The 24301-nt window shown below is 35.9% G+C and overlaps 1 protein-coding gene across 3 annotated transcripts in view; it reads right to left on the bottom strand.

The window, feature by feature from the left end:
- PIK3C3 (phosphatidylinositol 3-kinase catalytic subunit type 3) overlaps positions 1-24301 on the bottom strand; it is a 136981-nt gene that overhangs the window by 44616 nt on the left and 68064 nt on the right. For 2 of the 3 annotated variants that reach the window (XM_077900600.1, XM_077900599.1), the window contains exons 13-19: positions 21295-21362; positions 14158-14263; positions 11496-11612; positions 6755-6886; positions 4376-4504; positions 3638-3707; positions 1775-1839 (exon numbers count right to left, since the gene is read on the bottom strand). In XM_077900600.1, the coding sequence (XP_077756726.1) occupies positions 1775-1839; positions 3638-3707; positions 4376-4504; positions 6755-6886; positions 11496-11612; positions 14158-14263; positions 21295-21362 (687 nt within the window). The remainder of the gene's footprint in view (positions 1-1774; positions 1840-3637; positions 3708-4375; positions 4505-6754; positions 6887-11495; positions 11613-14157; positions 14264-21294; positions 21363-24301) is intronic. The other variant, XM_077900602.1, reaches the window with a different exon arrangement.

Genomic DNA, 24301 nt, shown 5'->3' with positions numbered 1-24301 from the left:
TACAAATTTGAGGAGTGTACTTATTCTGTGAAAAATGCTGTTGGTATTTTGATAGGGATTGCACTAAATGTGTTTATTGCTTTGGGTAGTATAGACATTTTAACAATATTTGTTCTTTTAATCCACGAACATGGAGTGTCTTTCCATTTCTTTGTGTCGTCTTCAACTTCTTTCATCAGTGTGTTATAGCTTCCAGAGTACAGGTCTTTCACCTCTCTTATCCCTGGGTTTATTATTTTATTATTTTTGGTGCAATTGTAAATAGGACTGTTTTCCTAACTTCTCTTCCTGCTGCTTCATTATTAGCGTATAGGAATGCAACAGATCTTTACACTGATTTTCTGTCCTATAACTTTACTGAATTCATTTGTCAATTCTAGGAGCTCAGTATCTCTCATTAACATGGATGCAAAAATCCTTAAAAAAATAGTAGTAAATTGAATCCAAGAATACTTTAGAAAAATCATTCACCACAATCAAGTGTGATTTATTACTGGGATGCAAGGGTGGTTGAATACTTGAAAATCAATGTGATATGTCATATCAATAACAGAAAGGATGAGGATCATTAAGAAATAAAAGATCATTTCAATAGATGCACAAAAAGCATTCGACAAAGTACAACATCCATTCATGATTAAAAACAAAACAAAACAAAACAACCCTCAACAATATAGGTTTAGAAGGAACATACCTCAACATAATAAAGACCATTTGTGACAAACCCACAGCTCACATCATACTCAATGGGGAAAACTGAGAGCCTTTTCCCTAAGGCCAGAAATAAGACCACCCTTATTCAATACAATAGAAGTCCTAGCCACAGCAGTTATACAACAAAAAGAAATAAAAGGCATCTGAATTGGTAAGGAAGAAGTAAAACTTTCACCTATTTGCAGATGACATACTATATGTATATAGAAAACCCTAAGACTCCAGTAAGCCTGAGCTTTTAACCATTGCATGTGACTATTCCCTAAACCAAAAAACAGAATAACCACTTGCTTTCCCAAGAAATCAGAATAATGCTTTTCTGCAAATCTAAACTCCATACTGAATTACTGCAACATGTTAGACTGGGAAAGACAAAAAACACACTGTAGCACATATTCTCTGTCAAGTCCTTCTCTGTATTATCTTTCATCTCAGGTAAACAGGTTTTCTCTGTAAATTATATATATTTTTCTTACATAGGAAAAAAGAAAAATCATATTTAAAAAATAACAAAAGTAAACTATTAAGATGCAATAAGAACTAATCCATGTGTTTAAAGTGTAAAAAATTACAAAGATACACATGGTATAATCCTAGGTATGCTCGCCTTTTCTTATATTAAAGCAGAGTGACAAGTTTGGAGAGGAAGACAGGGGTCTTAAAAACAAAGGTACGTATGAGCAAGAGTATGTAGCACTGTTCTGAATAACAACAAAAATTGGAAATAATCAAATGTTCATTTAGGGTTAAACAAATTACAGAATTTCCATAATTTGGAGTATTATATAACTATAAACTAACAAATTTTTAATTTAATTAATTCCTGCTTCCCTATTATATGCCAGGCACTGTTTCAGGAGTTGAGCATCCGTATGCACTAACATGGAAGAATTTCCAAATGTTAGCACTGTTTACTTTGAAGGAAAGAAAAATAATGTGAGGGAAGAAGGATGGTAAAAAGAGACATTCATTTTTAAGTCTATATACTTTTGATAAAGATTGAAAATTTTACAGTAATATAGTCATAAACTGTATAACTCATTTAAAATTGGTTCTGTACCTGAATGCTTCCCTCTGTATCAAGAACTTCAGCAACAGGAACTGACTGGATAAACTGCATGAAGCCTACACAGAAATATATGCATTGCATTAAGTACAACTATTGGTTAAGCAATAAAAATAATGGTTCTACTAAGAATAACCTTCATTTTCAAATACATACATACATCACATACCTGACCAACTTAAAGAGGTCTGTAAATAATATATTTAGACTGGCATTTAAGTCACAGGAAGTATAAGAAAACTTTTCTTCCAATTAAGCTGATTTATCTGTGTATTTCTCCAGGTCAGTTACTATTACTGTATACAAGGAAGAGAAAGTAATAACTAAGCTTCTTAAATCTAGCACAAAAATTTCTTCTTTCTGTACTTTTATAAGATATATCAATTAAAAATATTCCAAATTTAAAATCACTTTAAGAAATCTGAAATTATGTAATATCAATCACCTGCACCTAAAAGTATATTATGTTCACTGGCTTTTTTTGTCTAATATTCCATCTTCTGCCACTTCCTGGAAATGATAGGAGAAGAAAGTATAAATCCCTCAAACTACCAAAAAGAATGGGAAGAGGACATTATATGGGAGAAGAATGAGAAAAGTCTAGTAAGTCTAGACACAATAGTAGTATAAAACAATAAATCTACGAAAAAATCAAAGTTGAATTAAGGAAACTACTATATACTCCTTCAGAGTAAGAAATGCCTCATTCACTACTGTATCACAAATGGAATATTCTGCATTAATTCACTTAAAAGATACTTATTGTCTTTCTACCATGTAATAAGAATTTTGCCATTTAAAAACAAACAAACAAACAAACAAACAAACAAAACCAGAGCTTTGACCTTGCCTTTATAAACTATACAAGCCTGCAAATCTTCCTGGGATAAATATTACGAAGAAAAGGGTACCAGGAAAGAGAAAAGTGTAAGCAGACCTAAATCACCACAGAGAGGTGTGGAGGAAAGGATGCTAAAGATAATAACCAAAGCATGCATTAAGACCATAAGGGTGAAAAGAACATGGTGTGTCTGAGCAAACAGAAGGTGGCCCATGTGGCCAATGCCTGGGAAGCAAGGGGGACACTGGCAAAAGAGAGTCTTGAGAACAGGCACAGGAGTGTGTCACAGCATGTCAGAACTTGTAGAACAAGCTAAGGCTTTTGTGTTTGTCCGAAGAGCACGTAGAAGTGAGTTAATCAATTTATGCAGGATAGTCAAAGAGCGTACGGGCATTTTTAACAAGATCATTCTGAGAGAAAAATGAGAAGAGGAATGACACCACCAAAAACCTTTGAGGGTGACCAGGGAAAGAGCAGGAAACCTAAAACAGATATTTTATTCTTCCCAGGTATCCAAGGGTGAAAAGCTCCAAGAGTAACAAGACTATGGAATTTACAATAGGCATTAGGCAAGTATTCTTAGGGAATCATCTATCAGATTTCCAGCAGTTATTCCACCTTAGAAAAAACTTAGATGCTATCGATCTATACATTAAAAACATGAGTCAATAAGGCAACATCATTTGCTGAGTGGCTTTTTTAAGCAGAGCACAATACAAAGCCACTCTGGGTCATAGTAACTCTCAAATAATGATTCAGGACCCAAATTACTATGTACGAAACTACTGTGAATTGTAACCAGTTTTGAATGCAAATAAATACAGTATAAAGGTGTTGATTTTTCTCACAGACATGCCATTTAATGAGTTCCAGAGGAAGGGAGGGAGAAAATGTGGGAGGCCCAATTGGGCTTCAGTGCTACAAAGGAGTTTGATCTCTATTCTTAACTTTCAGTTAGAGGGGAAGAAGTATAGTCACTGGACACTGAAATAAAGCACAGCATGACATGAACTCACCATGTTTTGTACTGGTGGCTAATACCTTGTAGGGTGTCAACTTCAAATCCAGATTTTCTTTCCGTAGCAGCTTTTGATCAAAAGATAAAATATGTTAACCAAATATAAAGATTGTTCTGAAATAGTTTTGTAGGCAAGTACCCTGATAGCTGAATAGAAGAGATCTAGGGGGTAAATCTAAGTCGAAGTTTAACTAAATTAGTTAATTTTACTTTGATCATCAAAATAAATTAAATTTATTAAGCACTTACTTGATGGTATACCGATTTTTTTTTTATCTTATCCTAAACCACTGTCAATAGTATTCAATAAATAGTAGGGTTCCTCCAACTCATTTGTGCAGTTCTTTCTAGTCACCAAGAATTTTAGAACTCAGAAAAAAAGGAGACGAGGGCAAATATGTTCCTTTCAAAGCCAGGGGCAGGGATACAATTTAAAGAAGAAGATCTAGTTGACTAAGAGGAAGGGAATTACTAAACCTGACATGGAGAGAACGGAACTGAGAAAAAAGTTTTAATAAAAAGAAATGCGTGCAATTTCATTTTGTATTCATACCAAGAGTCACTCTGCAGTGTACAAAAACAACTACACTTGTTCAAGGTCAAGTGGAGACCGCTGAGCTTCCTAGGATTGTACCTGAATGTTAAAAATACTTCTGGGTCCATACACAGCATATACACCAAACCACAATTTTACAAAATTAAAAAATGTTCCCTGCCAACATAAGGTTATAGTCACCTTGTCCATGAGTGAAATGATTTGAAGAATAAGTTGATCTTGGCGTAAATCATCCCCATGCTTAAATATAACTGGGTATTTGCCTCCATCTTCTGTCTTAAAGAATAACTGTGCAGGCATAAGAGCACTCTGGAAATAAAAATATGGTTTTCAAATCTGGATGTAAATGAATGCACAAAGATTTACTATATACAGGAGTAAATGCTGACCTGTACGGTAAACAAATAAGTAAACAGAACCTAAAGAAACAAGATGCACCGGCAGTAAGATGCAATTAGATACCTTGGAGAGAACAAGCTAGCTAGCTAATGGTCAGAAGATTACACGACATGAAGAGCAAGTGCTCTAGAGTCAGTGACAGATATGAATCGAGGCTCCACCAGGTACTAGCTGGGTGATCTCATACATGTTCTTTAACCTGTCTCCTCACCTGTAAAATAAAGATAACTTTTCCTCTGCACAGATGCTAAAGCAATTAGAAACCAGAGAGGATCGGGGCCCCTGGGTGGCTCAGTGGTTGAGCATCTACCTTTGTCTCAGGGCGTGATCCTGGGGTCCTGGGATCAAGTCCCACATCAGGCTCCCCACAGGGAGCCTGCTTCTCCCTCTGCCTGTATCTCTGCCTCTCTCTCTGTGTCTCTTATGAATAAATAAATAAAATCTTTAAAAGAAAGAAAGAAATAAACAAACAAACAAAAAAAACCGAAGAGAAACCAGAGAGGATCAAGAGTGCAGTACCATGCCTGTTACAGAGCAGACATGCTATCTATGTTTGCCATCATCACTTTATTACTAAAAACATACTGAAACAAATGAGATAAAACTACAGCATAAAAATGCACCAGACAGGGCAGGCCGGGTTGCTCAGTGGTTTAGCATGGCCTTCAGCCAAGGGCGTGATCCTGGAGTCCCGGGACAAGTCCCGTGTTGGGCTCCCTGCGTGGAGCCTGCTTCTCCCTCTGCCTGTGTCTCTGCCTCTCTCTCTCTCTCTCAATCTGTGTGTCTCTCATGAATATATAAAATTAAAAAAAAAAAAATGCACCAGATAGAAAGTCAACAGCTATGGTCACTAAGTACAGGAATATGGTTAGTTGTGCAACTTTGAGACTCAAATTCCTCTTCTACAAAATGAGAGGAGATCTTAAATATCTGTATCTTTTATTCTGGAGTAATTTTATTTTTGCCTTGAATCCTTCCCTTAACTAGATGAAATCTCTAGTTTAGTTTATATATGTGTCCAAAACAACAAACAATGAAATTAAATTCTCTTTAGGAACAAAATCTCATGAAGATAGAGTAGCACATAGACACCACTACCTGGAGAGACAAGATCAGAAAACTGTTCAGAAAACAAAAACAAAAACAAAAACAAAACAAAAAAACCTGTTCTGAGAAAGATGCCTTACTGGTTTTGATCTCTGGAAGAAATCACCTAACACCAAAATTTGGAGAATTTAGACAGGTGATGAGAAATAACAGAAAAAAACTATCAGAAGGGTAAACAGACATGTATTAGAGCAAATACAGTAAAATGTTAAGAAGAGTCAACAGTAGGTACCCAGTTGTTCACTGTATAATTCTTTAAACTTTGTTATATGCTTGAAAACTTTCCTATAAAATGATGGGGTAAAAGGCATCAAAAATGCCTAAGTGAATATATACTTAGAACTTATAATCTCTTTTGGAGTAAAACTCTGAATTTTAAATTATCCTAAATTTGGAGTATCCTTTTATCACCCCAAGTAAAACTACATTTTGTAAATTACCTGAAACGCGTTTGTGTCCCAAAAATGATTAAGGATTACTATGACAGAGTTATGTAGTAAATGCCCTAGAACTATTAATCCTAAACTCCAACTCAGAATTTTTAAGAATGCTCATACTTTAAGAGTTGGAAGAAAAAGAAACTAAGACTGGGTATCATTTCATAGTCTTATGATATTTTAGTGACCATCCACTTTGTGCATTTAAGATAAAATATAATATTGTGCACCAAGACTATAACCACATAACTTATGAACTGAATGGGTAATAGAAGTGTCGCAATTTGAAAGTTTTTTTAAAAAGCTTACCTGGAAAAAAAGTAGGCATGGCTCTAATAAAAAGTTCAAAGAATTAAAGATTAGAAACAACCCAGAGATAAAAAAAAATATTTGACAAATTTCACATAAAAATACCTACTGGTGACAGATCTTAAATTGTAATCAATCTTAAAAGACACAATGATAAACAAAAGGTAATTTTTTAATCTAACATTTACTAGATCAAACAAAATTATACATATTATCTGCACTGCAATCATTTTTGAAGGGAGTGTCTCTGTTTTTGCTTTACAGAATTAGGTTCCAATCATATGCATTAGAGATCCAACACAATTACCTTAAATAGTGTAGCTGTTTCTGGGATTATTCCTCTAATTTTCACCTGGGGCTCTAAAGGCAATGGAATAAGTTCCACATCTGACAAGTTCATCTTTTCATTGTCTCCAAGCAATGCCTGTAGTCTCTCATTCTAAGAGAACAAATCGGAAAGAACTGACTGGGCTAAAATGTAAAAGTAGTTTATAAAACATACGGTAAGGACATAAAGACTAATTCTATTAACTTTAAAATATTTCCAAAGCACGATAAAAGTATGTGCAAAGTAAAATAAAGGAGATGGTGCACATGTAAGAGACAAGCACTGCAATTCGCCTGACAAGAGTAGTGGCATAGCGTAAAAGGAGCAATCCCTTGATGGTGAAAGCTGTATTTATACACGGTTACAGAACACGTTTCTCTTGCTGTAGTTGACAACAAGGGATACACTCATGCTGGATTTAAAGACTCCATTTCTGTCGTCAAAGGATGTATGAAGCCACAAAGAGAAACCTAATTCATTTGAAACTTAATTTTGTATGATCAAATATTAAGCATGAATTTCAGCATATTTCTCCAGTCCATGTTTTGGGTTTAAAAAGTGAACAATTCACTTGGAGGAACTGAAAGCCTACCTTTTATTGTTCACTTTTCCTAAGGTATTATCATTTATCTTCTGCAGCTCACATGCATACTGCCATTGAGCCAAGAACTCAGAAACAAAAAAAATCAAGTCACAGCAAAACAGCTTTGTCATTTAGCAGCATCTATACTGTTTGGATCAAGCCCTCCCATTCAATTTCAAAAGAACAATCTGCCTGAAAGCTTGGAGAGTCTTGCATTTTTTTTTTTAACAGGTGTGCTTATTCTTTAAGGGAGAAAACTTGACCTGCCAATCTTAGCATAAAGCACTTCCACTGTAATGCTTACTAAGAAGATGTAGCATCACAGACAAGAATTCTGGAATTAGTAAGGGGGAAGTTCAGAAAAACAGTGTTTCAAGGACCACTAAGATATAAAGTTAGATTTTTCTTCTACAGTATGATTGCAGTTCTCCCTCTGAATTATATATAGAAAGTGCATGTAAAGGTTAACTGAAAACTGGTATAAACTTCCACATAACCCTCATAAAAATTAGTAAGTCTACTCCCTAACCAAATACAATCAGACATACAAGTATGAAGAAATGTCAATTAACCTGAATTTCAAGTTATCCTATTATAACCAATTTCTAACTGATGTACCAATAAACAATAAAATAACCAGAAAGCAGATAAAAGAGGGGTGAGAAATGCAGCCACTTCTCACCACATCCACTGCTGTAAGCCCTGGGTTCCAAGCTGCTCTCACTTCTCAGCTGGATAACTGCAGTAGCCTCCTGACTGCTCTTCTTCAACTTTGTCTCTTACAATCTTTTACCAAAAAAAAAAAAAAAAAAAAAAAACAACAACAGAGCACTGCTGCTAAAACCAAAGTCAAGTCGTGTCACTCTCCTGTCCAAAATCCCCAACAACTTCTATGCTAATTCAAGGCTTAAGTCAAAGTCCTTGTAATGACTTGTGAAGATATATTCCATCTGCTTCCCTCTTATCTGTCCTTTGTCCTCCCCTCCTATTCCTCCTCTCCTCCACTCTCTGCTCCAAATACACCTGGCTTCCTCCTATTTCACAAATATGTCACCACCATCCCCACATACGTGCTCTCACATCAGGCTTTTGTACTTGCTGTTCCTCCGGCTGGAAAAGTCTTCTCTAGATATTGCCATGGTTTGTTCCATTACCTGCTTCAGGTCTTTGTCCAAATGGTAACTTCCTAGCAATGCCTTCCTGACTATGCTATTGAGAAGTGAAACACTGCCTTACTACTCAAACCCAGCACTTTCTATTTCCTTTTCCTGCTTTATTTTTCTGCATAGCATACATTATCTACTATATATTTCACTTATTTATTCTATTTACTTTCTCCTCCAAAGGTCCATAAGAATAGAATTTTTATATTCACTGCGGTTTCCCCAGAATCCAAAAAAGTATTTGGCATGCAGCAGGCATGCAATACATTTTGATAGAACAAATAAGTGAATGTTATCACGTACAGAATCAAAAAGTGAAAAGAGAGTATTTAACAACATTCAAAATGAAAGCTTTGAGAGGCACCTGAGTGGTTCAGGGTTAAGCATATGCCTTTGGCTCAGGTTGTGATCCCAGGGTCCTGGGATCAAGTCCCGTATCAGGCTCCCCATAAGGAGCCTGCTTCTCCCTCTGCCTATGTCCCTGCCTCTCTGTGTCTCTCATGAATAAATAAATAAAATATTAAAAAAAAAAAAAGGAAAAAAAAGCTTGATTAAATTTTAAGATTTTTTTTTTTTTTGAGAGAGTGAGCAAGAGCAAATGCATTGATGAAAATGTATTTTTATTTGAACTCTAATATCTAAACCTGGAGACCTCTTTCAACAGAATTCTTCCTAAACTAGAGGTCAACACAGGAAAACAATATTGCAAAAACCTTATCATTTGTTTTACCAATTTTACTAATAACTCACAGATAATGTTCCTACATATCTAACACTGCTGCATTCACCATGACATATTTCTCTCAAAACTCATTATGGAAATGGAGAGATGGAAAAGTGCTACATATAATTTTAAATTATTAGCAGTAGTTATTTCATTGTTACTAATAATAATACAAATAATGGTAGTAAAGAGCCATCTTGGCATTTCTCTATGGTGACAGGGCTTGTTCTAGTCAAACTACATTAATAAAATTGTTTGTTTTTTAACACATCATAAGAAAATGTCTAAAAAGATTTTTGGCCAATATTGAGACTATATTCAGGATTGTCTAAACAAAATTCATTTTGGGTAGCTTTAAGTAATGCCTCGATTAGGTACACAGTTATCCTCCAGAATAGCTACAACTTAGCTGGACTCATGTGCATGACAAATAGAAGAACATGTTACACAGAGAAGAAATGGTTTAAATACATGCCCACAATGACAGTTGCAAGCACTGACACTCCTGCAGGTGGGTATGTCATCACACTTCTTCCTCACACAGCCACCTCTGGGGGGGGATGGGCTCCAGAAGGAATAGTAGTAGGGATTCAGTTATTTAACCAGTTTGTGATTTCTCACAGCAATAACCAAAAAAAAAAAAAAAAAAGTCATATCAATAAAAATGTGTTTCTCTTCAGCCTATTTTCTCCTTCTTAACCTTGTGAACATTATTCCTTGCACATATATCTACTAGCATTTCTCTATAAACCTGTTCCCTGCCTTTGAACTCCTGACTCCCATTTTCTACCTTTTCCTTTCTCCACTTCCCTCTCACAAGTCTGGAGAACAATAAAATGTGTTGTGTTCTTTTACAAAGGTCACAAAGAAAGACTGGCCTGTAGATGGATTAGGTAAAGAGAAACTATCAAATGAATCCTTCACATCATTTGGGCTAATGATGAGGGAAAATGACTTGTGAAGAACAGATACTCATCTATTGTCATCAAGTAGAAGCCTTACATGAGAGAAAGATGTATGTACTAGCCATGAGAACAGATGCAAAGCCAATGTGTGCTGTTACTAATAACTAATTTTGTAACCCTGGTCAAGTCACAGAGGACTTTCATTTTCTCAGAGTAATTCCAGTCTCCATGATCTGTAGAGGTCCTTTGCACATCAAACAGATTATATTCTAGGATGCTAATATTCTAAAATGAGACCCAATAGAGCACTGTAAATTAAAAATATGGACTTAAAATGCCTGGGAACAAACCCCAACTGTAATACTTACTAGCTGAGGATGCTGGACAAATTACTTAAACCCTCGAACACTCATACACTGTTGGTAGGAATGCAAACTGGTGCAGCCACTCTGGAAAAGTGTGGAGTTTCCTCAACAAGTTAAAAACAGAGTTACCCTATGACCCAGCAATTGCACTACTAGGTATTTATCCAAAGGATACAAACAGAGTGATTTGAAGGGACACATGCATCCCAATATTTATTACAGCAATGTCCACAATAGCCAAACTATCCAAAGAGCCCAAGTGTCCACTGATAGATAAATGGATAAAAATTATGTGGTATATAAATAGAATGGAATATTACCCAGCCATCAAAAAGAATGAAATCTTGCCATTTGCAACAATGTGGATGGAACTAGAGGGTATTATGCCAAGCGAAGTCAGTCAATTACCTTATAATTTCACTCATACGTGGAATTTAAGAAACAAAACAGATGAACATGGGAAAAAGAAGGAAAAATAAAATACAGAGGGAGGGAAGCTGTAAGAGATGTGTAACTCTAGGAAAGAAACTGAGGGTCTCTGGAAGAGAGGTAGTTTGGGGGAAGGGGTACATTAGGTGACGGCCATTAAGGAGGACACGTGATGTAATGAGCAGTGGGTATTATATGCAACTGAGGAATCACTAAATTCACCCCTAAAACTAATAATACAGTCTATGTTAACTACACTGAATTTAAATAAATTTTTTAATTACTTAACCTCTCTACTGACACTTTTTTTTTTATAAGTGAGGTAATAACAGCATCTAACTTATAGAGCTGTTGTGAGGATGTGTGTGTATGTATATAAATTCATAAAACAGGATCCTGTACATAATCAGTGCTTATAAATCTTCCTATTACTATAATTACCTAAGAATTTCATAAAATATATCAACCTAGAGAGACTGTACCAGAACTCAGTATTTTGTGATACCAAGACTTCAATAGTCATAAACAAAAAGCAAAGCCCATAGGTTTACCTTTTTCTTACGATTTCCACTTTCACGCTGCACTGCCTTCATTAGATGCACCAGCCGATCTACAAATGTCTGCTGTGCAGCCAGCAAAGAACGCATAACTCTGACAGACTTATCACCCTGAAGGGATTCAAAGGGAAAGAAAATTAGTTCTGTGTAGCATAATGATCAGGGTTTCTTTAATAGCATGGGTGATCTTTATTTATTCTTCTAATAGCTACAAACTTCAATACAAAGTGAAATTGAAAAAGATTAATTATCTTGATTCAGAGATAATGAGAAAGCTGCTAGCTTATTTAAACACTGCCAATCCTTCCATAGTTGAAAATTATCTGAGTCTTCAATGAATACTAATCTATCAAAAACAGCACTTTTTTTTTCACATACAACCATGTGATAAAAGAGAGAATTCGTTCACCCAAAATGCATTTACTCTTTGACTCAATAAATATCTGGAGGCCTATGATGTCTTCAGAAATGCATTGCATTTCTGCATATGGCAGAAACAGTATCATCTTCAAGGACCTAAAAATCTACTGAAAAAAAGAAAAGAAAAGAAAAGAAAAGAAAAGAAAAGAAAAGAAAAGAAAAGAAAAGAAAAGCACTCAAATAGCAACATAATGCATGCTTGCTTAGTAAAATATGTCATAAAAATTAAATGCCATAAAGTCTTATGTAGTGAATTCCCAGTTCATAAAATATTATAAAATACATTTTCTCATTTAATCTTCCCATTTACAATGACAAGGGTGGCTAGGCAACTGTTATCATCCTCATTTTGAAGGTGAGGAATTTTAAGCTCGGAGAAAGTGAAATTTCTTCACAGGATGACAAAAGCTTTAAGTGACAGAACTAAGGTTAGCAGAGAAGACCAACTACTTTATCTGCCAATAAGTTAAAGGAGAGAAGCTCTGAGCTCTGAGAACTATAAAAAAGTTTAGTCTCCAAGAGCTCAGTAAGACGAGATTCAAATTTGTAAGAACATAAAACATGAAACTGCAGATAAAAGATGCTATGAAATTAACTATTTCTGTAGCAAATCACAGATGGATGCTGTAAGGGTCCTCACTGCCCCACACACCCTCTGCTGGCTGAACTGTGCCATAGCACTTTAAGAACCACAATACAGCAAAGGATACAGTCAACAAAACTAAACAACAACCTACAGAATGGGAGAAGATATTTGCAAATGACGTATCAGATAAAGGGCTAGTTTCCAAGATCTATAAAGAACTTATTAAACTCAACACCAAAGAAACAAACAATCCAATCATGAAATGGGCAAAAGACATGAACAGAAATCTCACAGAGGAAGACAGACATGGCCATCACGCTCATGAGAAAATGCTCTGCATCACTTGCCATCAGGGAAATACAAATCAAAACCACAATGAGATACCACCTCACACCAGTGAGAATGGGGCAAATTAACAAGGCAGGAAACCACAAATGTTGGAGAGGATGCGGAGAAAAGGGAACCCTCTTACACTGTTGGTGGGAATGTGAACTGGTGCAGCCATTCTGGAAAACTGTGTGGAGGTTCCTCAAAGAGTTAAAAATAGACCTGCTCTACGACCCAGCAATTGCACTGCTGGGGATTTACCCCAAAGATACAGATGCAGTGAAACGCTGGGACACCTGCACCCTGATGTTTCTAGCAGCAATGTCCACAATAGCCAAATTGTGGAAGGAGCCTCGGTGTCCATGGAAAGATGAGTGGATAAAGAAGATGTGGTTTATGTATACAATGGAATATTACTCAGCCATTAGAAACGACAAATACCCACCATTTGCTTCAACGTGGATGGAACTGGAGGGTATTATGCTGAGTGAAATAAGTCAATCGGAGAAGGACAAACATTATATGTTCTCATTCATTTGGGGAATATAAATAATAGTGAGAGGGAATATAAGGGAAGGGAGAAGAAATGTGTGGGAAATATCAGAAAGGGAGACAGAACATAAAGACTCCTAACTCTGGGAAACGAACTAGGGGTGGTGGAAGGGGAGGAGAGTGGGGGGTGGGGGTGAATGGGTGACGGGCACTGAGGAGGGCACTTGACGGGATGAGCACTGGGTGTTATTCTGTATGTTGGCAAATTGAACACCAATAAAAAATAAATTTATTATTATTAAAAAAAAAAAAGAACCACAATACCAAAGAGGAGAAAATGTTTTTACAGAGATTCTAAAAACTGTTTAAGAAGCAAAAATATGAGTTACGTAGTAAGTACTTGCAATATGAACATGGTCAGATTTCTGTAAATGTATCTAGTCTTGATAAACAAAATTAAAGAAAGGGAAATAAAAGAGCAACATTAAATAAAGTCAATGAACTTCCTATAAAGGGCCAAGGAATAAATACTTTAGGTCTTGCTAGCCATACAGTTTCCATTTCAACTATTCAACTGCTATTGCAGTGCAAAAATGGCCATAAACATATGAAAACAAATGAACATGACCATGTTCCAGAAATATTTGATGTAGGAACACTGAAATTTGACTTTCACATAATTTTCATTTGTCACAAGATACTATTCTTCTATTTTTTTCAATCATTTAAAAACAAAAACTACTCTTAGCTCATGGGACATACCAAAGCAGACAACCAGCCAGATATGGCCCATGCCCAGTGTTTTTGCCAACCCCCACATGAAATGGTTACCTTCAACAATGCTTGGCTGAATCGTCTCATTACATTCAAGTACATCTCATGGGTCTTTGGATCTCTTTGTTGAGTGTCTTGATCTTCACACTCCACTATCACATACCTTAAAAATATGTTAAGTCATTCATAAGGGGCGAAATGAGATTCATTTTGTAAATATCTCTACTTTCTACTTGAACAGTTTGTATTTGCAAAAATAAATAAACAGAAATAATGAAACACATTTTTCATCACTCTTTCAAAAGTAGAAAATTAGGGCACATACACAGCTGTTTATCAAAAGTCAATTAATAATAATAATGCCTTAATTTATATAGTATCCTAGATTTTCTATAAATTTTAGCATCAAAAGAAGCATTTTTCTCCTAATCCTTTCTGAGGTACATATAGCATCACCATCTTCAGAAATCAGCGAAGCTCACTAATCTACCAAGTAACTTACAAACAATATTTTCATAACCTATGTAATCCTTTTGGTAGTAAATATGGCTCTCTTATTCCAAAAATTTCTCTGAAGCTACTTTTCATTAACATACCTCTGCAAAATGAATACAATTTTCTATTTATTTTTCCCACCCAATCTTCTCATTTCTCAAAAGTCCACATATAATCTTCCGTTTATCATAAAATTGTGGTTTTAGAGGATTAAAGAAATTTTAAATAAACCCAAACTGCTTATACAATTACCAAATCTTATAACCAATGATCTAGATTAGATCACAGAGGCCAATGTTTTGTGACTGTTGATGGGAACAAGCCATACTAGACACACATTTTATATCACAATTCAGGACACTGCAGCCGCATGTGTGCACATAGGTACCTCAAAACGAAAAGGTTTCACAAAGCAATATTCTATGTTAATATTTGCTATTCTGTTCTATTTCATTTTTCTTTGAATAACAAATACTAGATTGTGAGCCTTTAGACTGATTTCAGGGAGTCATGACATGTAGTTTGAAAAACACAGATCTATTCTGACCAACTTGCTTGTTTCATCAATAGTCAAACTTAAGAGGAGTTATGTCTTACAAATGCCATTACTATTTGATTGCAGACCTGAAATCAGAGCCCAGGACTTTGGGCTCCTGGGGCAGAACCCTTTCTGTCATACTAAGCTTATACTCTCACACTTTTATCTTTAAAAATCATATAAAACTTTTCAACTTTCTAATCTGATAGTGTTTTTTCAATCTCAAGTCACAGCCACTTATTTTCTTTTATATTATTTCTGGGAAAAAGTATAGTTTGCCAACAGAAGGTGAACTTCCTGAGAGCAGAAAGCTTATCTGTCTTGATTACACTATACCCTCCGCACTTCCAGGCCTGGCTCAAAAAACTCAATAGGTTATTGCTGAATGAATGAATGACTCAAATCTCACAAATCTAACAATTATCTCAATGCTGATAATTCTCCAATATGAACCCAAAACTCTGATTTTGCATTTCTTTAAATGTCCTTTTACATTCATCCACCCTAATTTTTAAGCAGCACATTCCTTTTTAAGACACTGTCATTTTTAACAAACATATGTAAAACTGAATCTATCACACTAAATGAGTTACTTTTCTATTTTTATTGAATCTACCAATATTCCAGTCATTTGGGCTAAAAATTCCATTGTAGCTGGGTTTTCTCAAAAATTAGGCAGGAAACATAAAGTGTTTGAATCGCTTGAATACAAGAAAATAGAAGTGAGCAGTAGCCAGAGCAGAGAACATAAGTGCTACATAAAATCATCATTGGCGGGGATCCCTGGGTGGCTCAGCGGTTTAGCGCCTGCCTTCAGCCCAGGGTGTGATCTTGGAGTCCAGGGATCGAGTCCCACATCAGGTTCCATGCCTAGAGCCTGCTTCTCCCTCTGCCTGTGTCTCTGCCTCTCTCTGTGAGTCTCTCATGAATAAATAAATAAAATCTTCGGAAAAAAATCATTATTGGCACCTTAATTTGTGATCCATGCACATAGAGCCAAACCTAGCTCCCATTTCTCTGCCTCAAACATCTATACTCAATTAGTCACTAGACTTAATTTTTTTTTCCCTATAAAATGCCTCTTAACCATGCTTCTAGCTAGCCCCACCTAGAATCAACCAGCAGATACCTATTACCTGGCTTCTCCAACTCTGAAAAGAAACCCATTATTGCTCAATACAATCATCCTAAATTTTTCTTCTTTAAACTGTCTTCATAATGTGCTACCTCTACTAACAAAAAATCAATGGTTCCCTCTTATCTACCAGTTTAACATAGATCTGGTGGCCCCACCATCTGGTTCAAATGTCCACTATCCCCAATTTATGAATGCACATTGCAGTCAAGTCAGTCCCCTAATCATTCCTCCTATATGCACCCACTTGGTACTTTTGCTCATGCTGCAATAATGTCCAGAAATACTTCCCATCTCCATCTTTCCATATGCTACTCACCCTTCAAGTAAAGAAGACATTGTATCTCTTTCAGGAAGCCTTCATAGACCCTGACAAGTCCCTCCTCCTTGACTTCCTAGAATAGGCCTGGCCTCTGGAACTTGTGCTGTTACAACTGTTTCACATATTTAACTCTTAGTTCCCTTTATTGATTATTAAGAATTTGATGCTATAGGCCACATCTTAAAACTTTTCAGTAGCTCCTAACATATTTATAATAGTCTTATACACAGAAATATTTTAAGGGCTCTAAAAAAGTAAAAGCCTTCCTCTCCTGACTTCCTAGTGCAATGGTTTATCATGATAATAGCAGCTGTTCTAAAGTCTTAGAGCTATATAACCTAGAATTCTCAGAAAAGTGGAATGAAGAACTGAACCATGACGGTATTTCCATCATATCATGTTCCCAACAGGAATTCTAGACCAAAATTCAAGGTATTCTTGAATCTTGAATCAAGAAAGACTTCTAGAGGGACACCTGGGTGGCTCAGCTGGTTAAGCACCCAGCTCTTGATTTCAGCTCAGGTCATAATCTCAGGGTTGTGAAATCAAGCCCTGTATTAGGCTCCACACTGGGCATGGAGCCTGCTTAAGATTCTCATTTCTCTCCCTGCCCTCTCTCTCTAAAAGCAAGCAAGCAAGAAAGCCTTTTAGAGTTACAAGATACATACAACTATTTAAAATAAAATTAAAAATTCAATTTTCAGTCACATACTCTATATTTCAGGTGCTCAACAGCCATATGTGCAGTATTATGGATAGTTTCCATCACTGTAGAAAGCTTCACTGGGTAGCTCTATTCTAGACAAATAAGCTAAGAACAGTTTAAGATAAACTCTTATTTCCTATTTGCAGTATTCCAGAATGTTTGGTCATTTCAGGATATCACATAGAAATGTTAAATAGTGATTCTAAACTATAACATTGATAATATACAATCCTATTCAAATCCTATCCAGACCTTTCCACCCTTTAAATTCCTTGACTATCTCCATTACCTTAGTATATAATTGTCTTTTTCTGGGTCTTTACACAGAAATTCATTTCCAAATGAGTAATACCGTAATACAGATGACCAGAACATATAGGCTCCATCATTTTGTTCAGGTCTCCCTGACCACCAAGTAAACTCCATGGTCACAGCTATTTTCTATAACTGAGCGTCCACACTGATGCTCATGATAAAGGTCAAAAACTCTTCCAAGCCAAAGTTCTGTTGCAAAAAGACAAGTCTAAAACAAAAATGACAGCATCATCTCCAAATATGAAGGGCAAATTCAGATCAAGACTAAAAGATCTAGATCTGAATCATTTCTGAATTCTCAGTTCACAGCGGTAAGTAGATTGTACAAAGCACTCTAAGGTATTCCCTCGAAACCTATCATCTTCAAGTAGAAATGCAGACAAAACTGTCCAGGTACCCATTGTAAGATGACATCAGTGGGTTACCTACTTCCTGGCAATTTCATTTTGTAGGGTAAATAACCTTTATTACCTTGTAAGGTCTTAAAAGTTATAGAAAAACATGTCAAAGCATCCAAAGTTTACTTTCAATTTCAACATTAGCTATAAAAATAAAAAAACAGAACGATTTATAGATCTTGATGCCCAGCACTTTACAGATTGGAGACTATAACTCCCCTCTGTGGCTTAAAAGGTTGACACTATTCATTTTAAAAGGATTGTCTGCACAACGATAAGCCCCTAAGGATTCAGCTATACCAGGAATTCCATTTAAATCGCTGGAAAGGGACAAATGAAAAAGGAAATTCAAAAGGTTTGAAAGGAAATAGCACAATCAATTAAAATTTTTATCTTAATATATTTGCTACAATAAGAGTATGCTTAGAGTGAGAGGCCTTTAAATTGTTATACTTGATTAATATTTTTATACTACCCTGTCCATGTTCAAGGAAGAGAATGATCATTTTAAACCAATTACTGAAATTATTTCCATATTTTCACCCAACAATCACAAAAGCAGTGCCTACCAATGCCAGAAGCCTACATCAACAGCTTTTTTCTCCCCATGAGTATCTCTGAATACGTAATATGCAGACTGTAAATACAGGAAAAACAACTACTCCTCAGAGAAGGAGCAGACATAGCACATGCTATTGCTTCAATGAATCAGAGATATAGCAAGAAAACACAAATCAAATCTAAGTTTGATGGAATGCTTATAAGACTGGGAGTTGGAGTTGCATTTGTTTATTGTCTATGGAGAAAACAAAGCATTCTTTCTGAATGGAAACTGTTGCCTTGCTGGAAATTGCTCATCTAATAGGTTTCCTACTGCTTAGATGCTTGCAGAATGGTCTGAAAACTCTTCCTACTTGAAATAAGAGATCAAAGGTTCTATCACAACTAATTTCAGATTCTACAATGAAATCTGGTCTATAGTCAAATCTGAAGAGTAATTTTAAAACACCACAAAATCAATATATGCACACATAGCTCTTATAATAGTGACGACTCTAGACTATAAATTCTTAGCCAGAGAAAACTTTTCATGAATATTGCAATAAAAATATCTATAAAAGAATTCTCAGTAAATGATTTAAAAAAATATAAAATCTTAATTTTAAAATACTCAAGCAGCTTATAAGTACTTACCCAAAAAGTTGGCAAATTTCTGAGTGCTATGTTTTTTTTAATTTCCTTTTAAATATTTACTTAGATGTTCATGAGGAAATTTTCCGTAACACCAGTGAACAGACATACACTTAAGAATTCAGATTGGAAAATGGAGAACATTAGGAAGCAAGAGATTACATTAAAAAGGAAATAATAGCTATTGGTATTATGAGAATTGCCAAGTAAACTTTTTAAAGTAAAAATGGTGATAAACAACTAGCCAAAACATTCTGTAGGTATTTTTCAAGGACATACTGAAATTTACTGTGAGAGAAATGTAGTTTTATGAATATTATATTAAACTGCTAAAAGAGGTTATTTTTCTTTCCATTATTAGGACCAAAAGGAAAAAAAAATTACAGGTTCTAAAGGGGCAGGGGGAAAAATGACAGATTTAATTACGATTAAAGGGGACCATAAAGGTTGAGACTAAACAATTATTTACTGTATATGTACATAATGGACAGCTCTTTTGGTTTTGAAAGAGCCTTCTGATTTAGTTGCATATTTCTTGGCTACAAGGGCAGTATCCAGAATAAGGTTATGTTTGGAGAGTAGGAGAATAAAATTCAGGCTTAATTTGAACTACAGGACAGTTTTCCAAACTCAGTCTAGAACAAGACAGTATTTTGTTTACTTTCTTCATGGAAAGCAAAATGCCTTATCCTTCAAAAATAATGAGCTTTCAAAATGGTATCTCTTCACTTCTACTGTTTAAGTAATAAACCCAATTAATCAAGCAGTATTTTAGATCAGAAATAATTTCCACAGTTAAATATTATCAAGTATGTCAATAAGTTTAAAAATGTTTCTAAATGTACAGAGATTTCAGGTAGTGGTTGCCCAGCTGGCTCGGCCTTTTGTTTGCTAAGGCTCTCTTGTCTTGTGTTTCATCTTAGTGCTTTCTTTTATTGAACCAAAATATTGCTCATTGTGGCTTAAGTTAGTTGTCCTCTATACTTTATTATTCTGTGACAGATAAAGGGAGCCAGGCTTTATATTACTTGTGTCCCAGGAAGTCAGTTAGTTCTTCCATGGCCTTAGTTGCTCTTTCCTTCACCTCATTCAGGAAACCTTTCTCATAGATACACTTCTACTTGCCCCATTTAACTTCTTGGGGAAGAGTGAGAAAAGGTCACTGAAAGCACTCTGTAAATACCAAAGTGCTAAATAAGCCTAGAGGTCCCTCACCTGCATTTGGAGACCCTCCGTAAGGTCTCTGCTGATCTTAGTGTCTCCTGAAGAACAGAGCTCTAAATGCATGTAGACCCCCAAGAATTAGTTGCAGCTCTGCCTCCAGCCTGCAGAGAGCTATCACCACGTTCACCTTCTATGGGGTGTGGCTTCACAAGGGGAGGCATGCAGACTTTGTCTCCCTCTGTGTGGCTCGCCCTTGTTGGGTGGACTGTGCTGAGCCCTCATGTGGAGGGCAAGGGACCCCAGGGAAGGGGGGACCTTACGTAGAGACCAACGTGAGATATCCCATGAAACATGTTTTCTTGATGAATTTCTCCCTGACTGGCCTCTTAAGAAATAAAAAATTAAAAAAATCCCTATTAAAAAAACAAACAAACAAACAAAAACCCTCTGAGGTTAGAAAAAAACCCTCTAACTAATAAGGTTCCACCAAGTTCACCTACATCTTGCTTCTGCCCCAGTTTCCTCATCCACAAGAGAGGTACCTTCAAATTCCAGCTTCCTGTTTTTGCGTGATTACCAATGCCGTGGTTATAATGTGAAAATACACACTCCTGAAGGACTGTGAGGGACCATACTTACACTACTTAAAATAGCATAAAAAGCAAATAAATATCAAACTGCAAAACCTACTACCTTACCCCGTTTTATCTTACGTCCTGAAAAGTCAGTGAAAGGAAGAGAAACAGTAGTGCTAATAAGTACTTCCTTGAACACAGTTGTAAAGAAATACAGCCAGGAAACATAAATACTATATTTAGGCTTTTGATGACTTCTCATATCTTATTTCAAACTGCCTTTACATTTACAGTGTGGGGAAAAAAATAGTCCTAACTTGTAATCAGAAAATAAAAAGAAAGCTATTTCACATACCAATATAAATAATTAGCCAGTGTTGAGTTTTTGCAGGCTCTTGATATCAAGAAGGTGCAGAGATCTTGCTGAAAGAATTAAAAGAAATGTAAATTTATTACCATCTGCTATTAACAAGGGGAAAAGAAGAGAGTCTACATTTGTCTATCAGTTTTCATCTATATATCTCTGTCACAGATCAGATTTTTACATATCCATCTATTCCTCCATCCTTCCATCCAATATTTATTCTAAATCAGGCAATATATGAGAGGCTAATGACACCATGGTTCACAGAGTTACTTGTCCTACTGAAGTTTAACATTTAGTGGAGAAGAGAGACATCAAAGAAACTCAGAAATAATTTAGATCGGGAGGTCACAAAAGGCAGCGACAGGGATGTGATACTAGGCGAGACCAAAATGACACTATGGACAGAGGCCCTCAACTTGACTGTTCAAGAAATTTTAAAAAGGCCCAGTGTAGCTAAAATACGGTGAACATGAAAGTAAAGGAAGCTGAAAAGATAGGCAAAGCCCAATTGTGCAAGACCTTTAAGGTCACACTATTAAGTATAGATTTTGTTTGCAAAGCAGTGGATATTGAACAAAAGATCTTAAGCAGGAAGGTGAGATGATCTGATTTCCATTATATGAAAATGACTCCAGCTGCTCTGAGAAGTAGAAGCCTGAGATCAGTTAGGATGTTATTATAGGAGTCTACAAGAGTGAACTGTGGGAGCAGAGATGGAAAGAAATAGATTTTTAAAGCATTTGGTAAGTATAATTAATAAGACTTGCTGATGGAAAAGGAGGAGGAAGGAAAGAAAGGAATTGACATTAACTCCCAAATTTATGGATTTAGCAAATGAGTTGATTGGCTACATCACAGATGGAAATTCCAACTGAGGAACAACAGGCTGAAGTGTTGTATTCAGGAGAGAGAGTTGTACTTTGAAATATTAACTTGAAATGCCTGTCAGATATACAATGGAGATCAAGTAGGGTTTGGGATATATGAATTTAAAACTCAGATGAGAGAAATGTGCAAGACATATAAATTTGAGTTTATCAGTACAGCCTGGGGCAAGAGTATAAATTGAGAATAGAAGAGAACCTTGAGGAACATTAAGATGTCAGGCAGCAGAGAAAGTGCTGACAAAGGAAACTAAGAAGGAACAGTCAGAGAGGTGGGGGGAAAACATGGGCTGTACAGTATCATTTAAACCCTGAGAAGAATCCTTCAAGAAGGGAGCTATTTGGGGCACCAGGGTGGCTCGATGGTTGAGCGTCTGCCTTTGGCTCAGGTCGTGATCCCTGGGCCTTGGGATGCGTCCTGCATCACACTCCCTGCCAGGAGCCTACTTCTGCCTCTGCCTGTGTCTCTGCCTCTCTCTCTGTGTCTCTCATGAACAAATAAATAAAATCTTAAAAACAACGAAAAAAGGGAGCCATTTACTTTGCTGAATACTGCAAATAGGAACTGAGAAGTATACATAATCACAAACATTCAAGTTATTTACTACTTTAGCAAAGGAAGTTTTGAATTAACAATGGGAAGCAAAGGCCAGAATGATGTGGATTAAAAACTGGGGAGAAAGAAAAAAGGAAGAAGAGTCAATATTTACAAAAAACTCCTTTTAGAAGGGAAACTCCCTTTAATACTTTTAGAAGCTTGATCTTATTTAAAGGGAAATAAGAAAATAAGGTGTGGTTTCAAAGGACGGTGGCAAGGAAGAGTTTTTGTTTTGTTTCATTTCTGAATTTTTTATTTTTTTATTTTTTGTAGATTTTATTATGGGAGTTCAATTTGCCAACATATAGTATACACCCAGGGCTCATCCCGTCAAGTGCCCCCCTCAGTGCCCATCACCCAGTCACCCCATCCTCCCGCCTACCTCCCCTTCCACTACCTCTTGTTTTTTTTTCCCCAGAGTTAGGAGTCTCTCATGTTCTGTCACCCTTTCTGATATTTCCCACTTATTTTCTCTCCTTTCCCCTATAATCGTTTCTGAATTTTTTAGATGGGAGATACTGACATATTTGAATATTTCTACCAGGAAAAGAAGAGAGCATATCTTTGAATGGAGCTGTATTTTGTCTGTGTAGGAAAACAAGGAAAGCATGAAAAAGGATTACCTCTGTAAATCTGGTGATGGGAAATTGAGACCATTCTTACCCAGAGACTTCTATTTTTTTCCATTAAGTGTGAGGCAGAGCACGAAGAAGAAAGTAGAGAAAGTATGAAATAGGCACTGCAGAGCAGGGAAAACAACCCACCCAGAAAAATGTAAGATGGCAGATGTTGAGTGTCCATCTGATGTCTGTGATCATGAATTTACAGGGATGCCAACATGCTAGGCCATGTGTTTCTTCAGCAATATTAAGGCTTAGAGCAATTAGGTAATTAATTAGGCTTATCAAGGGTTGAGATTTTACCAAGGGAACTGAAAGTACTAATAAAAGAATGATTAAAATGCTGAGCCATGGGATAAAAGATATATTCAGAGGAAAGCAAATATTGAAGGAGGCTGATGAACAAATAAAGAAGTACAGATCAATGGATTAGAAGTTTCTATGTGGTAGGGGTATTTTGGAAAGTAAGCTAAAGTAATAAAAGGTTATTATCACAAAGCAGATATGCCAGTGCTTTCAGAGGTGGCAAGAACCTTATCTCTAATTTTAGAGCTAAAACCTTAGCACTAGATTTTAAATGTGCAACATTTAAAAGCCCAGTAGGGAAACACCTCAATCAGAAAGTCATAATACCAAATCCATGAATTTAATAGGTAGAATCTAAGCCTAAAGTTTATCTTTGACTTGAGGAGAAGGATATTACATTTTTATATAATTTTATATACACACATATATATAAAAATAAACACACACACAATTTTATATATATATATATAAATAGAAAACACAGATTTCATTTGACAGTATACTTTTTTTTTTCATTAAAATACTATTGACAGAGCATAGATTGATTGGAAAGAATTAAATTTAAAAACATTTGTGAGGAGTGCCTG

This window comes from Canis aureus, chromosome 6, assembly GCF_053574225.1.
Source record: "Canis aureus isolate CA01 chromosome 6, VMU_Caureus_v.1.0, whole genome shotgun sequence".
Classification (NCBI taxonomy): domain Eukaryota; kingdom Metazoa; phylum Chordata; class Mammalia; order Carnivora; family Canidae; genus Canis; species Canis aureus.
The sequence above is the reverse complement of the archived record's forward strand: the minus strand, read 5'-3'. Positions and strand labels throughout refer to the sequence as shown.